General features: G+C 37.9%; 1 protein-coding gene across 50 annotated transcripts in view; it reads left to right on the forward strand.

The window, feature by feature from the left end:
• Positions 1-14,527, forward strand: part of EPS15 (epidermal growth factor receptor pathway substrate 15) — a 137,748-nt gene that overhangs the window by 39,109 nt on the left and 84,112 nt on the right. For 32 of the 50 annotated variants that reach the window (XM_081485491.1, XM_081485492.1, XM_081485524.1 and 29 more), the window contains 2 exons: positions 2,087-2,146; positions 14,140-14,229. In XM_081485491.1, coding sequence (XP_081341617.1) covers positions 2,087-2,146; positions 14,140-14,229 — 150 coding nt within the window. Of the gene's footprint in view, positions 1-2,086; positions 2,147-14,139; positions 14,341-14,527 lie in introns of all 50 variants that reach the window. The other 18 variants (XM_081485479.1, XM_081485483.1, XM_081485488.1 and 15 more) reach the window with 2 other exon arrangements.

Raw genomic sequence — 14,527 nt, forward strand, 5'->3', positions numbered from 1 at the left:
AAATCATTAGAAAACCATGTTTCAGTTTTCTAATCTTTAAAATTAGCTTGTTTTCTAGGGATTCCCTGGTAGCTCAGATGGTAAAGAATCCACCTGCAGTGCAGGGGACTCTGGTTTGATTCCTGGGTTGGGAAGATCCCATGGAGAAGGGATAGGGTGCCTACTCCGGTATTCTTGCGCTTCCCAGGTGGCTCAGACAGTAAAGAATCCGCCTGCAATGAGGGAGACCTGGGTTTGATCCCTGGGTTGGGAAGATCTCCTGGAGAAGGGAATGGCTACCCACTCCAGTATTCTTGCCTGGAGAATTCTGTGGACAGAGGAGTCTGGCAGCCTACAGTTCATGGGATCGCAAAGAGTCAGACATGACTGAGTGACTTTCATATCACATCATCCTGTTTACAGGGTATACAAATTAAATGGGATAATGTATATAAAGTACCTAGCACAGATCTTGGTACATACTCTTTGAATGTTAGCTGCCATGATGATGACGATGACAACAACTTGTCATCACAACACCAGTACTACTGGATCAGTGTTGTATAGTTTAGGTGCTAAACTAATTTTCTAATCTTGTTTTCTACTAATTATTTTTATACCATATGATCAGTATTAGATTTCTAAACTATAAATGTAATCTTGTTATTTTTTACTTGAAAGTTACCCTCTTAGGTAGCTTCCTATTGCATTTAGGATAAAGTCTTAACTTCAAGGCCCTCAGCACCCAGACACTTGCTTGTATTCACTCCTGTCTCTATCAGTATACCTTCTCTTTCTGCCCCAAATAAAATTTTGTTGACTAACTTAAATACCTTCATTTCAACAATTTTAAATAGTTTATAGCTGGTCTAAAGCTATGGAAGATAGTCTAGGTTTAGACCAAACATACCAGGCCTTTACGGTTTATTGGGCTTCCCTGGTGGCTCAGATGGTAAAGCGTCTGCCCACAATGCAGGAGACCCGGGTTTGATCCCTGGGTTGGGAAGATCCCCTGGAGAAGGAAACGACAACCCACTCCAGTATTCTTGCCTGGAGAATCCCATGGACAGAGGACCCTGGTAGGCTACAGTCCATGGGGTAGCAAAGAGTCGGACACAACTGAGTGACTTCACTTTCTTTCTTTCTTTAAGGTTGATTCTCTGTATGCTCTGGACATTAGTTGGCTAATGATTAATAATATAATGTTCATTGAATATGTATTTCAGTTAATTTGCGATTCTATGTTATAGGGAAAACAATAATGGACTTGGTTGAAAGTCTTCAGATTGAAGACTGATTCTGTTACTTAATAATAGTTACATGATCCTAGATAAGTCATGTAGTCTCGGGTCTAAAATAGGTTTTATAGTACCACATGAAGTTGTTGCATGAAGTAACTGAGATGATGTTTTTCAAAAAACGTAGTTGTTGAAAGTTGTTGTTCAGTGGCTCAGTTTTTTTCTGACTCTTTGTGACCCCCGTGGACTGTAGCACACCAGGCTTTCCTGTCCTTGACCATCTTCTGGAGCTTGCTCAAATTCATGTCCATTGAACTGGTGATGCCGTCCAACCATCTCATGTCTGTCGTCCCCTTCTCCTCCTGCCCTCAGTCTTTCCCAGCATCAGGGTCTTTTCCAGTGAGTCAGTTCTTCGCATCAAGTGGCCAAAGTGTTGGAGCTTCAACTTCAGCATCAGTCCTTCCGATGAATATTTAGGACTGATTTCCTTTAGGACTGACTGGTTTGATGTCCTTGCAGGCCAAGGGATTCTCAAGAGTCTTTTCTAACACCACAGTTCAAGCATCAAAAAGTTGTTTAAAGTACTGTGTTACATAATTGTTTTCTTAGTTGAGAGGAGCAAAGTATTTTCTTTAAAACTTTACAAAGTGATTTCTGTTAAAAACTACTGCTATTAAGAATTAGTATTATATTTTTTACAGAAATTCTATTAGTGATGTAATAAAATGCTCGGCATAATTGAAATGTCTCAGAAAAATAGATTTTATAATGTTTAGGAAAAACTGTTCCCTCCAAATATATATTTGATATAGACAATTAGCACATGAAATGAAATGATGTTAATCTTACCCAATTCTTTTCTTTTTAAGGTTTGGGAATTGAGTGATATTGACCATGATGGAATGCTTGACAGAGATGAGTTTGCCGTTGTAAGTAACCTAAAGCTTTTGAAATTTTTAACATCATAATGGCTTTCTCAAGTGAAAATTTCCCCTTTTTGTTTATCTTTAGGGGAAAACTACATTTCTCTTAAAATTAATGGTATGACTATTTTTACCTAGAATTTCTAGTCAGTAAATATTATTAAGCAAATGGATAATGGAGAGTGAATGTTTTGCCCTCTTCATTTTATTTGACTTTTAGGTGCGTAAGAATACATGCTTTGGATAATGCACTCTAAAGATGCTGAGTATATAATCTTTTGAATTCCAACTTGACCAGGCATCTTAGTGCCTACTTCTGCTGTGAAATGTCTTTATTTCAAATATATTCCCAAATTTTCACATTGGTTTCATTAAAGGAAAACATGAATAATACAACAGTTTCACCTCATTTATGGAAGCAGAGGAAGTTTAGACATCTTATCCCAAGATGCTTTATCCTTAGTAAATGGATAGTTAATTCTTCAGAGAGCTGTTTTCATGTCTTCCTTACGAGTTACATGAAATTCTGCTGTGAACTCATGAATGATAAATCTCTAATCCCCCTTTTAATCTCTTATTTGGAAATAAGTCTTTTCAAATTTTCTGTCTTTATTTTGCTAAGAAATTGTTGTTTCCTTGACTTTCAGATTTGCCACAGAATTGCGCTATTCTTGATTCTCTTCTGGGTTTGTGTTTGTGTGTCTTTCTCTTTCCAAATCTTACTTATTTTTGCTTCTTGTTTTTTGTTTAACTGAATTTTTGTGTAGCCAAAATTTTTGTGTAATCTTTTAAAAAGAGCCATCTTTTCTGGTAGTGTCTTTAGGATTTTCTATGTATAGTATCATGTCATCTGCAAACAATGACAGTTTTATTTCTTTTCCAATTAATTCCTGTTATTTCTTTTTCTTATTGCTATATTGAATAAAAGTGATGAGAGTGGACATCCTTGTCTTGTTCCTGATTTTAGAGGAAATGCTTTCAGCATTTTACTGTTATGTTACCTGTGAATTTGTCCTATATGGCCTTTATTATGTTGAGGTAGATTCCTGCTATGCCCACTTTTTGGATAGGTTTTATCATAAATAGATGTTGAATTTTGTCAAGAGCTATTTTGGCATCTATGAGCTGATCATATGGTTTTTATTTTTTGTGTGTAGTATCTTCATCTGGTTTGGGGCTTCCCTGGTGGCTCAGATGGTAAAGAATCCGCCTGCAATGCTGGAGACCTGGGTTTGATCCCTGGGTTGGGAAGGTCCCCTGGGGGAGGGCTTGGTAACCTACTCCAGTATTGCCTGGAGAATTGCCGTAGACTGAGGAGCCTGGCAGGTTACAGTCCATGCGGTCACAGAGTCAGACGCAACTGAGCAGCTAAGCACACAGCATCTGATTTTGGTATCAGGGTGATGGTGGTCTCATAGAATAAGTTTAGATGTGTTCCTTCCTTCGCAGTTTCTTTGAATAGTTTAAGAAGGATTGGTGTTACTCTTTTCTGAATTGTTGGTAGAATTTATAGGTAGAACCTGTAAAGTTATCTGATCCTGAATTTTTGTTTGTTGAGAGTTTTTAAATCACAGATTCAAGTTCAGTACTTAAAATTCATCTGTTCATATTTTCTGTTTCTCCCTGGTTCAGTCGTGAGAGATTGTATTTTTCTAGTAATATGTCCATCTCTTCGAGGTTGTACATTTTATTGCTGTTTAGTTGCTTGTAGTAGTCTTTTATGGTCCTTTAAGTCTCTTTCATTTATTTCTGCTTTGACCTTTATGATTTCTCTCCTCCTCCTAACTTTGGGTTTTGTTTGTTCTTATTTCTCTAGTTGCTTTAGCTGTAATATTAGGTTGTTTATTTGAGATTTTTCTTGTTTCTTGAGGTAAGCTTGTGTTGCTATAGACTTCCTTCATAGAACTGCATTTGCTGCATTTGATAGGTTTTAGATTGTCAAGTTTTCATTTTCATTTGTCTCTAGATATTTTATTTCCTCTTTGATTTCTTCAGTGACCCATTGGTTGTTTAGTAACACTGTTTAGCCTCCATGTGTTTGTGGTTTTTGCAGTTTTTTTTCTCTTAGTTGATTTCTAATCTCATAGCATTGTGGTTGGAAAATATATTTGGTACAATTGCAATTTTCTTAAATTTACTGAGGCTTACCTAATGGCTTAGCATGTGTTCTATCCTGGAGAATGTTCCATGTGCTGCACTTGAAAAGAATGTGTATTCTGCTGCTTTCAGATGGAATGCTCTATTAATATTAGTTCCATCTGGTCTAATGTGCCATTTAAGGCCTATGTTTCCTTATTGATTTTTTGTTTGGATGATCTGTCCATCAATGTAAGTAGGGTGTTAAAATTCCCTACCATTACTGTGTTACTGTCAGTTTCTCCTTTTATGTCTGTTAACATTTACTGTATATATTGACGTGCTCCTATGTTGGGTGCATTTATATTTACAGGTGTTATATCTTCTTGATCCCTTGATCATTACGTAGTGTCCTTTGTTGTCTCTTATAACAGTCTTTATTTTAAAGTCTATTGTATCTGATTTGAGTATTGGTACTACAGCTTTCTTCTGATACCCATTTGCATGGAATACCTTTTTTCATTCTCTCACTTTCAGTCTGTATGTGTCTCTAGATCTGAAGCGAATCTCTTGTAGACGGCATCTATATAGATGTTGTTTTTGTATCCATTCACTCAGTCTGTGTCTTTTGGATGGAGCATTTAATCTATTTTCATTTAAGGTAATTATTGATATGTATGTTCTTATTGCCGTTTTGTTAATTGTTTTGAATTTGTCTTTGTAGGTCTTTTTTCTTCCTTTCCTCTTTTGTTCACTTGTGATTTGATGACTTTCTTTAGTGTTGTGTTTGGATTCCTTTTTTTTTTGTTTGTGTATATATGTATTATAGATTTTTTGGTTTGCAGTTCCCATAAGGTTTTGATATAGCAGTCTATATATATTTCCATGATTGTTTTAAGTTGCTGATCTCTTTAGTTCAAATGCATTTCAGATACCTTGCTTTTGTACTCTCTTCACGATTTTTGGTTTAGATACCATATTTGTGTGTGGATGATTTCCCACCTTTACTCTAGGTTTGCCTTTACCAGTGAGCTTTCCCAGTTCGTAATTTTCTTGTTTCTCATTGTGGCCTTTTCTTTTCCGCCTAGAGAAGTTCCTTTAGCATTTGTCATAATGCTGGTTTGGTGGTACTGAATTCTTTTTGCTTTTGCTTGTCTGTAAAGCTTTTGATTTCTCCATCAAATCTGAACAAGAGCCTTGCTGAGCACAGTATTCTTGGTTGTAGGCTTTTCCCTTTTATCTTTAAATGTATCATGCCACTCTCTTCTGTCTGTAAAGTTTCTGCTGAAAATTCAGCTGATAACTTTATGGAGATACCCTTGTATGTTATTTGTTGCTTTTTACTTGTTAGTTTTAATATTTTTTCTTTCTCTTTAATTTTTGTCAGTTTGATTACTATGTCTCGGTATGTTCCTCCCTGGGTTGATGCTGTATGGTACTCTGTGCTTCCTGGACTTGGGTGACTGCTTCCTTTCCCATGTTAGGGGAGTTTTCAGCTATTATCTCTGTAAGTATTATCTTCTCAGGCCCTTTCTCTCTCTTCTCCTTCTGGGACCCCTATAATGCAGTTGCTGTGATTGACATTGTCCCAGAGGTTTCTTAAACTGTCCTCGTTTCTTTTCAGTCTTTTTGCTTTATTCTGTTCCATGGCAGTGATTTCCAGTACTCTTTCAGCTCCCTTATCCATTCTTCTGCCTCATTTATTCTTATGTTGATTCCTTCTAGTTTATTTTTTATTTCAGTTATTGTATTCTTCAACTATCTTTGGTTGTTCTTTATTTTTTCTAATTATTTGTTAAAAACTTATTGTAACTTCTTGCTTTATGCTTGAATTCTTTTCCCAGGTTCTTGGATCATCTTTACGATCATTACTGTGAACTCTCTCTTGGGTAGATTGCCTATCTCCATGTCACTTAGTTGTTTTTATGGTGTTTTATCTTGTTCCTTTGTCTGGAACATAATCCTCTGCCATCTCCTTTTGTCTAAAGTTCTATTTGTATTTTTATGTATGTGGAAAGTTAGTTATGTTTCTTGACATTGGAGCAGTGGCCTTCTGTAGAGGATGTCCTTTGTGTACCAGCTGTATACTCCCCTCTCATCACCCAGTGGCCAGGGACCAATTGGTCCCAGGGTAGGTTCTGACCTGTGTTTGCAGACTCAGTTGTGTAGGCTGTGGCACTGTATATTTCTTGCTTCTGGTGTTTGCCCCCTGGTGGGTGAGGCTGGTCTAGCTTCCTGGTGGTTAGGGGCAGGTTTCTGCCCACTGATGGGTGGAATTGGATCTTGGCTCTTTGGTGTACAGTGCCATGTCAAGGAGTGTGTCTAGAGGTGGTTGTGGTCCCAGGAAGTTTTTAGGCAGCCTATCTTTTGATGGATGGGGCTGTGTTCCTGCCCTGTTGGTTGTTTGGCCTGAGGCATCCCAACACTGGAGCCTACAGGCTATTGGCTTGGGTCAGGTCTTGGTGCTAATATCCCAAGCAAGATGTCTTCTGGATATATTTGTCACTAGCTTTTGTGTTCTAAGAGAGAGCCACAGCACCCCTACCTCTGTGGGAGACCCTCCAAGACCAACAGGTAGGTCTGGCCTAGGCTCCTATGAATTTACTGCTTTTCCTTGGTTCCTGGTGCACATGAGACCTTGGGTGCACCCTCCAAGAGTGTAGTCTGTTTCCCTCAGTCCTGTAGAGTAAGACTCGCTGACCTTCCAAGCCAAGTGCTCTGGGGACTCCTCCTACTGATGCCAGACCCCCAGACCAGGGAGCCTGATGTGGGGCTCAGCACTCTTTCTCCTCAGGAGATCTTCTGCTATATGATTATCTTCAGTTTGTGAGCCTCCCATCCAGAGGTGTGGGATTTGGTTATATAGCAGATGTGTTCCTTCTACTGTCTTGTTGTGATTTCCTTTTTGTCTTTGGATGTAGAATATTTTTTTGGTATGTTCCAGTCTTTTTTATTGATGATTGTTCAGTGATTAGTTGTCATGTTGATGTTCCTGTGGAGGAGTAAGCTCAAGGTCTTCTATTCCAACATCTTGTCTTCTCTCCTTCACTGGGTGCCCCAGCAGGAACAGAGCACAGAGGTCCTGAGAACCCTGTTACCAAGTCTTCCTAATGCAACCTAGGTTCAGCCATCTTTGGCAAACCCTGAGAAAGTAGAGAGTAAACCACGTGCGAGTGTTCTGAAAAGGAAGGCTCTGTGCTGCTATTTAAGAAAAAAACATTGTCGGGAGCCGCGATAGGCATTACTGACAAAATGGAGGCACGGCCCCAACCCCCTCTCCTCATCCCGCAGGCACGGTCCCAGGATGAAGGAGTTAGGTCTTGTGATTCTGACTTGTCCTTTCCTTCCTCCGGTTGAGTTGGCTGGAAAGAATGTTATAATCCATAACGTTAACTATTGACATTTGTTCAAGGATCTTTACAAAGAATGCTCCAGGATGAGCACATAGGCTGCAGCCTGAGATCATGGGAAACATTGTTATCTGAAACCTGCCTGTAAGGGGAATGTTTATGGCAAAAGAAGTTTGCTGAGTTTAGGGGTTAGGAATAATTAAGAATAGTTAGAAGCTAAAGGTTTAAGGTATGTTGTAGTGTTGGCATATTTTACTATAGCTTATGGAAACTAGGTATTTTAGAGATACTAATAGCCAAAAGCCTTTTTAGGAGATGATGAGCTTAAGTTACTAGGGGATAGCAGGATTTAAAGAGATAAGAAATAAACTGAGGAATGTAATATACAGACCAGAGACAAACTTGAGTTACAATGTTATCACAAGGACACTTAAGAAGAAACTCTGAAGGACAACAATGATTTATGGAGACAGTAAATATGGGTGAGGGGAAACTGAAGATATCATACCTCTGACCTAATGCTTTTGTAAAAGTATAAAAGAAAACATGATGCTTAAAATAAACATGCAGCCCAGTGCTTTGAGCGAGAGACTGCATCATTTTCGTTCGCCGACCCCGTTCATCCCTTCAGGGTGTTTCCCTGGCTGCCGGAGCTGGACTCCGGCAAAACATCCCAGATAAAAGTCTGCACAGCCCTACTCAGATGTCAGGGTGCAGACTGGAGTGCTTTTCTCCTGCACATGTGGCCACATGCAGGCAGTTGTCCCAAAGCCAAAGTGTGTGTTTATTTTTTGAATGGGAATAAATAAAAATGAAGTTCATAAGAAACTCTAATTTGGTTTGTTGAATTACAGTATGGATTTTTAAAAACAAAAACTTCTTATTTCATTAATGAACCAAAATTTGGTTGAACCTGAGTCTTTATGTTCAAGACTTAATCTTTAAAATTCTTAACGAAACCAAATTCTTTCTTTCATTTTATAGCATAGGTGGGATTTTGGGGTTGGTTTACTTTTTTAATTAGAATAAATAAAGTGAAAGATAGTGAGATATTCTAACTTTTATAACTTCTGTTGTATGTGAACCTTTAATCAACAGTACTTATTTCTTTTCAAATGTCAATGCTTTTCATATTCTCTGAAATCGAGTGCTTTAGTTAAAAATCCAGAATCTAGAGTATCTTGGTGGAGTTTTTCTTTTTTCTTTTAAACTAAATTTGTAAAGGTTAGGCCTTGGCATGCCTTGGGTGTTCTGGCCACAATTAAAATGACTTCGGAAACTACTTTCAGGGATCATTTCTGTAGTTCATAAAATGACTTTTGAGATGGGTGTGTACGTATTGTTGTTGTTCAGTTGCTAAATTGTGTCTGACCCTTTGCAACCCCATGAACTACAGCACGCCAGGCTTCCGTGTCCTTCACTATCTTCCAGAGTTTGTTCAGATTCATGTCCATTGAGTTGATGATGCTATATGGCCATCTCATCCTCTACCGCCGCCTTCTCCTTTTGCCTTCAATCTTTCCCAGCAGTAGGATCTTTTCTAAATGAGTCAACTCTTCACATCAGGTGGCCCAAGTATTGGAACTTCAGCTTCAGCACCCACCAGTCCCTCTAATGACTATTCAGGCTTGATTTCCTTTAGGATTGACTGGTTTGATCTCCTTGTAGTCCAAGGGACTCTTAAGAGTCTTCTCTGGTACCACAATTTGAAAGCATCAATTCTTCAGCCATTTTTATGGGCCAACTCTCACATCCATAGCTGACTACTAGAAAAACCACAGCTTTGACTATATGGACCTTTGTCTGCAAAGTGATGTCTTTGCCTTTCAATACACTGTCTAGGTTTATCATAGCTTTCCTTCCACGGAGCAAGTGTCTCTTAATTTCATGGCTGCAGTGCCAGGCTGCCAAATAACTGCTGACGGTGACTGCAGCCATGTGTGTATGTATACACACAAAAATAAGATGGCAAAAAATTATTTTTACATCCTTGAATGCAGATTTTTTAACTGTCTATGACTGTTATAAGTATTCTGTTTGCTCATGAATGAATTACATGACTAGCATATAAGGATATTGGAAGTACATCTTCCTGAGTTTTACTTCTGACTTACTTAGCTGAGGAGAATGTCTGATAGGGCATTAAGGGGACATTTTGTGAAAGAGTCAAATTTTCCTCTCTGGTATATGTTTGAAAACTCAAAATACCATAATATATAAAATTGTGGGGGCTTCCCTCATGGTACAGAGGATAAGAATCTGCCTGCCAATACAGGGGACAACACCGGTTTGATCCCTTGTGCAAGAAGATTCCACATGTCGCAGAGTAACTAAACCCAGGTACCACAACGTGAGTCTTGCTACTGAGCCCACACTCTAGAACCCATCAGCTGCAACCATTGAGCCTGTGCGCCACAAATCCTGACGTCCATGTGCCCTAGAGCCCACTTGCTGCACCTATTGAGCCCATGTGCTGCAAAACACCCGGCGCAACCAAAAATAAATAAAAAATCATATTGGGAAATGACCAATAATTATGTTAAAGTTTATTGTTCTCTTTGTTGGAATGAGTTCTATCAGTTTGCAGTCCTATTCTGTGAAATACTTCTTTATTTTATTGAGTCTGAAACCGTGGCTTTTAAACTTAAAGTGAAGACCCTTAAATTTAATAATTTAATATTTGGTAAATGAGTTTGTGCTTTATCATAGATTTTAGAGTTGAACAAGATCCTGTAAATTAGCTCCCCTAAGCAGATCGGTTAGTAACAGAGCCAGAGCCGAACTTGGGCCTTCTAGATCATGCTGATTTTGCCTGGAAAATCCCATGGATGGAGAAGCCTGATAGGCTACAGTCCATGGGGTCGCAAAGAGTTGGTCATGACTGAGGGACTTCACTTTCACTTTATTAAATTTTAGAATGGCTTTAAATTTATAGAAAAGTTGCAGATACAATACAGAGAATTCCTCAATACCCGTCACCCCACTTCTCTTATAATATTAACATATTACATTGTCCTGGTACTTACATCAAAACTAAAACCAACAGTGGTACATTACTGTTAATTGAACTCTAGACTTGATTCACATTTCACCAGTGTTTCCTTTCAGTCCTTGGATCCCGTCTAGGCTGCCACACTACATTTAATTGCCATGTCTCCTCAGTCTCTCTGGTCTTTGATAGTTTCTCAGTGTTTCCTTTTTACCTATAACTTTTAACATTATCTAGGAGTACTAGCTAGGTATCTTGTGGAATGTCTTCCAACCTAGAAATATGTGTTTTTCTCATAATTAGCCTGAGGGTATGAGTTTTTGAAAAGAATACCACAGATGTAGAATACATCTCTCATCACTTTTATTTGCAAGTGGGGCACGGGGTACATGATGTCCACATGCCATCACTGGTAATATTAACCTTCATCACTTGGTTAAGGCTGTGTTTGCCAAGTTTCTCCACTGTAATTTCCCCCTTATCCTTCTCTCCTCCTTGGAGAGAATATATTCTCTTATATTCTGTCTTCCTATCTATTTATTCATTTTTACATTCTTAAAGCCTTAAATTTTTCTGTTAGATAAGTTCTTAGACTGAAAGTGGTGAAATTTTTGTCAGTAATATTTGTTAGATCCTCATTATATGAAGTTTGGAGAAGGCAATGGCACCCCACTCCAGTACTCTTGCCTGGAAAATCCCATGGATGGAGGAGCCTGGTAGGCTGCAGTCCATGGGGTCGCTAGGAGTCGGAGATGACTGAGCGACTTCACTTTCACTTTTCACTTTCATGCATTGGAGAAGGAAATGGCAACCCACTCCAGTGTTCTTGCCTGGAGAATCCCAGGGACGGTGGAGCCTGTTGGGCTTCTGTCTATCTGTTCGCACAGAGTCGGACACGACTGAAGCGACTTAGCAGCAGCATTATATGAAGAGTTTTTGGGACTTAGAGAATTATTAAGAATCTCAACTTGTTCACATTGCATTGAAATTTACTTTTCACATGTTTGCTCCTTCTTCTATTGGATTATTAAAATGAGAGGTCCCTTCACTTTTGTATTTGTAATGTCTGGCAGTGTCTGGTGGCAAGAAATATTTCAGTAAATGATTTATTGAACTAAATTGATGAAGGGGAAGCATGTATTACTTGGAAGACATAAAAAAAACACCTGATATTTTCATCCTAGATTGCTGTTATTAGATGTTGGCAGTTCAGCTGATTGAGGAAACCAATGAGCAAACAGAACTCCTCAGGAAACTCCTAAAATACTGGTTCTCAAAGTATGGTCTCCCATAATAACATCAGTGTCACCAGTTAACTTACCAGAAATGCAAATTCTCAGGCCTTAACCTCAGACCAATTGAATAAGAATCACTGGGACTGGGTTGAAAAACCTGTGTTTTAACAAACCCTCCAGGTGTTTCTGATGACCACTAAAATTTGAGAAATACTCCCTAAAAGCATAGAGGATGAAAAAAATCAAAGAGAGTGAGCCACTAGTGGTAATTGACTGCAGCAGTGAAACAAAGTACCCTCTTTTCCTGTTGTCTCTATCTCTGAGTAAGCTTAGGTTTATTTTTGATGCTTTTACCTTGAAATCATCAAAAAGATGTTTGAAATGCTTCTTAGTTAAGTGTCTATCTCTAGCTGTGCAAATGCATTTGCTAGTACCTAGAACTTTTCAGTTTAGGTACTAAACTGGCCAGGTTTTGGAGGAAGGAGGTTTTGTTTTTTTGTTTGTGGGTTTTTTATTTTTGACAAGTGTACATCATTTGATTCAGTTGCCGTATTTGTTTCAATGATACACTTTGATTAAGATAAAGTACAATATAATAGGAAATCAAACATAATCATAACAGCATACTGTTCACTTTTTCTATTTTATTTGGTGGAAAAAATTTTGACTTCAGTTGTCAAGAAAGCTATTTTCAAGGCAACATGAACTTAGCAGTACTTTTTTTAACTTTAAAAAAATGTGTTGTCTATTGGCAGCAGATGGCTGACATAGCTTTTTTGCTTCAAGTGTCCACTTTTCCAGGAAATGACTCCCATCTGTACAAGAGGAATGCTGACCTTTAATGTGCATGTTATTCACTTCTTTTAACTCAGTGGCAAGCTAATATATTCACATATATTGTGAATTTGGTTGGAAGTATGTGCTAGCCAGATTGTTTTGTTTCTGGCGTTTCAAGCTTTTGGAAATAGAAAGTTTGTGGGGTTTTTTTTTTGTATTTTATAATTAAAAATAACTTTTAATAGGTAAAATATTCTCATGGTTCATAAATCAGTTCAATATAAAAGGATATTCAGTGGAAAAAAATATCAATCTCATCCTTGCCCTCAACTACTCCATTTACACCTACTCTATATATTCTTATTTATCCTGCCTTTGTTTATCCTCCTAGAATTTCTTAATGCAAACTGAAACAAATTTGAGTAACTGTCATCCTGTTACTGCAAAGATTATACACTATTATACATACACACTGTTCAACACTTTACTTTTTTTCATGTTAACATTGTATTTTGGATATCTTTTCACACAGAGTGCTCCATGATTCTTTTTTTCTGGTCAGCTTTATTGACGACTACTTTACATACAATGAATTGCTTTCAGTTTAAATATATAATTTGATGAGTTTTGACAATTGTATATTTCTGTGAAGGTACCACTGCAGTTAAGATATAGAATATTTCCCATGGGTTTGGTGTTTTGTTGGTTTTTTTTTAGGTTTGTTTGATAGTTGTATGGATATACCAGTCTTTTAAACCAGTCTTCTGTTGATGAGCACTTAAGTGCTGATACAAACAGTTCTTCAATTAATAACCTGTTTCATACAGCCTTTCCTATGTAGATAGGTAGAGAATATGTAAGGATAGATTCCCAGATATCAGATTGCTGAGCCAAAAGGGAAATCAATAATTTGGTAGATGTTGCCAAAATGCCTTACAGTAGGCTTGGTACTAGTGTGAGCTTTCACTAGCAATGTACGAGAGTGTCTGTTTGCCTATTGTAGCTAACAGAATTGTGTTATGAAACTTTGAACTTTTGCTGATAGATGGGAAAGGGTGTTTTCATATAGTTTTAACTTTCTGTTTTCTTGTGAGTGAAAGTGAGCATATTTTTGTAAGTTAAAGGATGGGCCATTTGTAGTATTTACTTTTCTCTAAAGTGTCTGTTAATTCTCTTAGCCTGTTTTCCTACTGGATTTTATGTTGTTGTTTTTTTTTCTGTTAATTTGTAGGAATTCTTTATATATTAGGGAAGTTAGTTCTTTCTTTGCAAATATTGTTTTCACCAGGTTGTTTTCATTTGACATTACAAGACTTTTAGTTGAAGGGTGTGTGTCTGAGTTTTTACTGCTAGGATATCTTCCTAAAAGTTGCTTAGTTTTAATTTATTTCCTTTTACCCCTCCTTCCTTTCATCTCTCCCTTTTTTCCTCTTTCTTTCCTTCCCAGCTTAATTTCTTAATAAAAGGATTTGAGGTAGCTTGAAGATTTTTTTTGTTGTATAAAAATTAATTCATGGGTAGATGTTGTTAAGTGATTTTAATATGTATGACTCTGGTTCATCTGTTTTGAAGGCCATGTTTTTGGTATACTGTGCACTGGAGAAAGAACCTGTGCCAATGTCCTTGCCTCCAGCCTTGGTGCCACCTTCTAAGAGGAAAACGGTCAGTATATCAGGCCCTATGCGGTTGATCCCCTCTTCAGCATCAGCCAAGGAACCTTACCACTCCTTCCCACCAGTAGGCATTTTACCTACCAAAGCACCGTTAAGACAGGTATAGAATTATCATTGTTAAAGGACTTTTTTGAAAAAACAAAGTGCATGGCATTTAACAACTGATCGCTTGATGAAGATAGAAGGAACAATCAAAGGGATCAAACTTCAGGGCTCTCTCCGGTTGAACTCGTCTAATGTGATGTCCTAGAGAAGACAGATAATCCTCTCCTGTATTTGGCCTTACT

The sequence above is a fragment of the Giraffa tippelskirchi genome, chromosome 5, assembly GCF_054371585.1.
Source record: "Giraffa tippelskirchi isolate mGirTip1 chromosome 5, T2T-mGirTip1v1.2.pri, whole genome shotgun sequence".
NCBI lineage: Eukaryota > Metazoa > Chordata > Mammalia > Artiodactyla > Giraffidae > Giraffa > Giraffa tippelskirchi.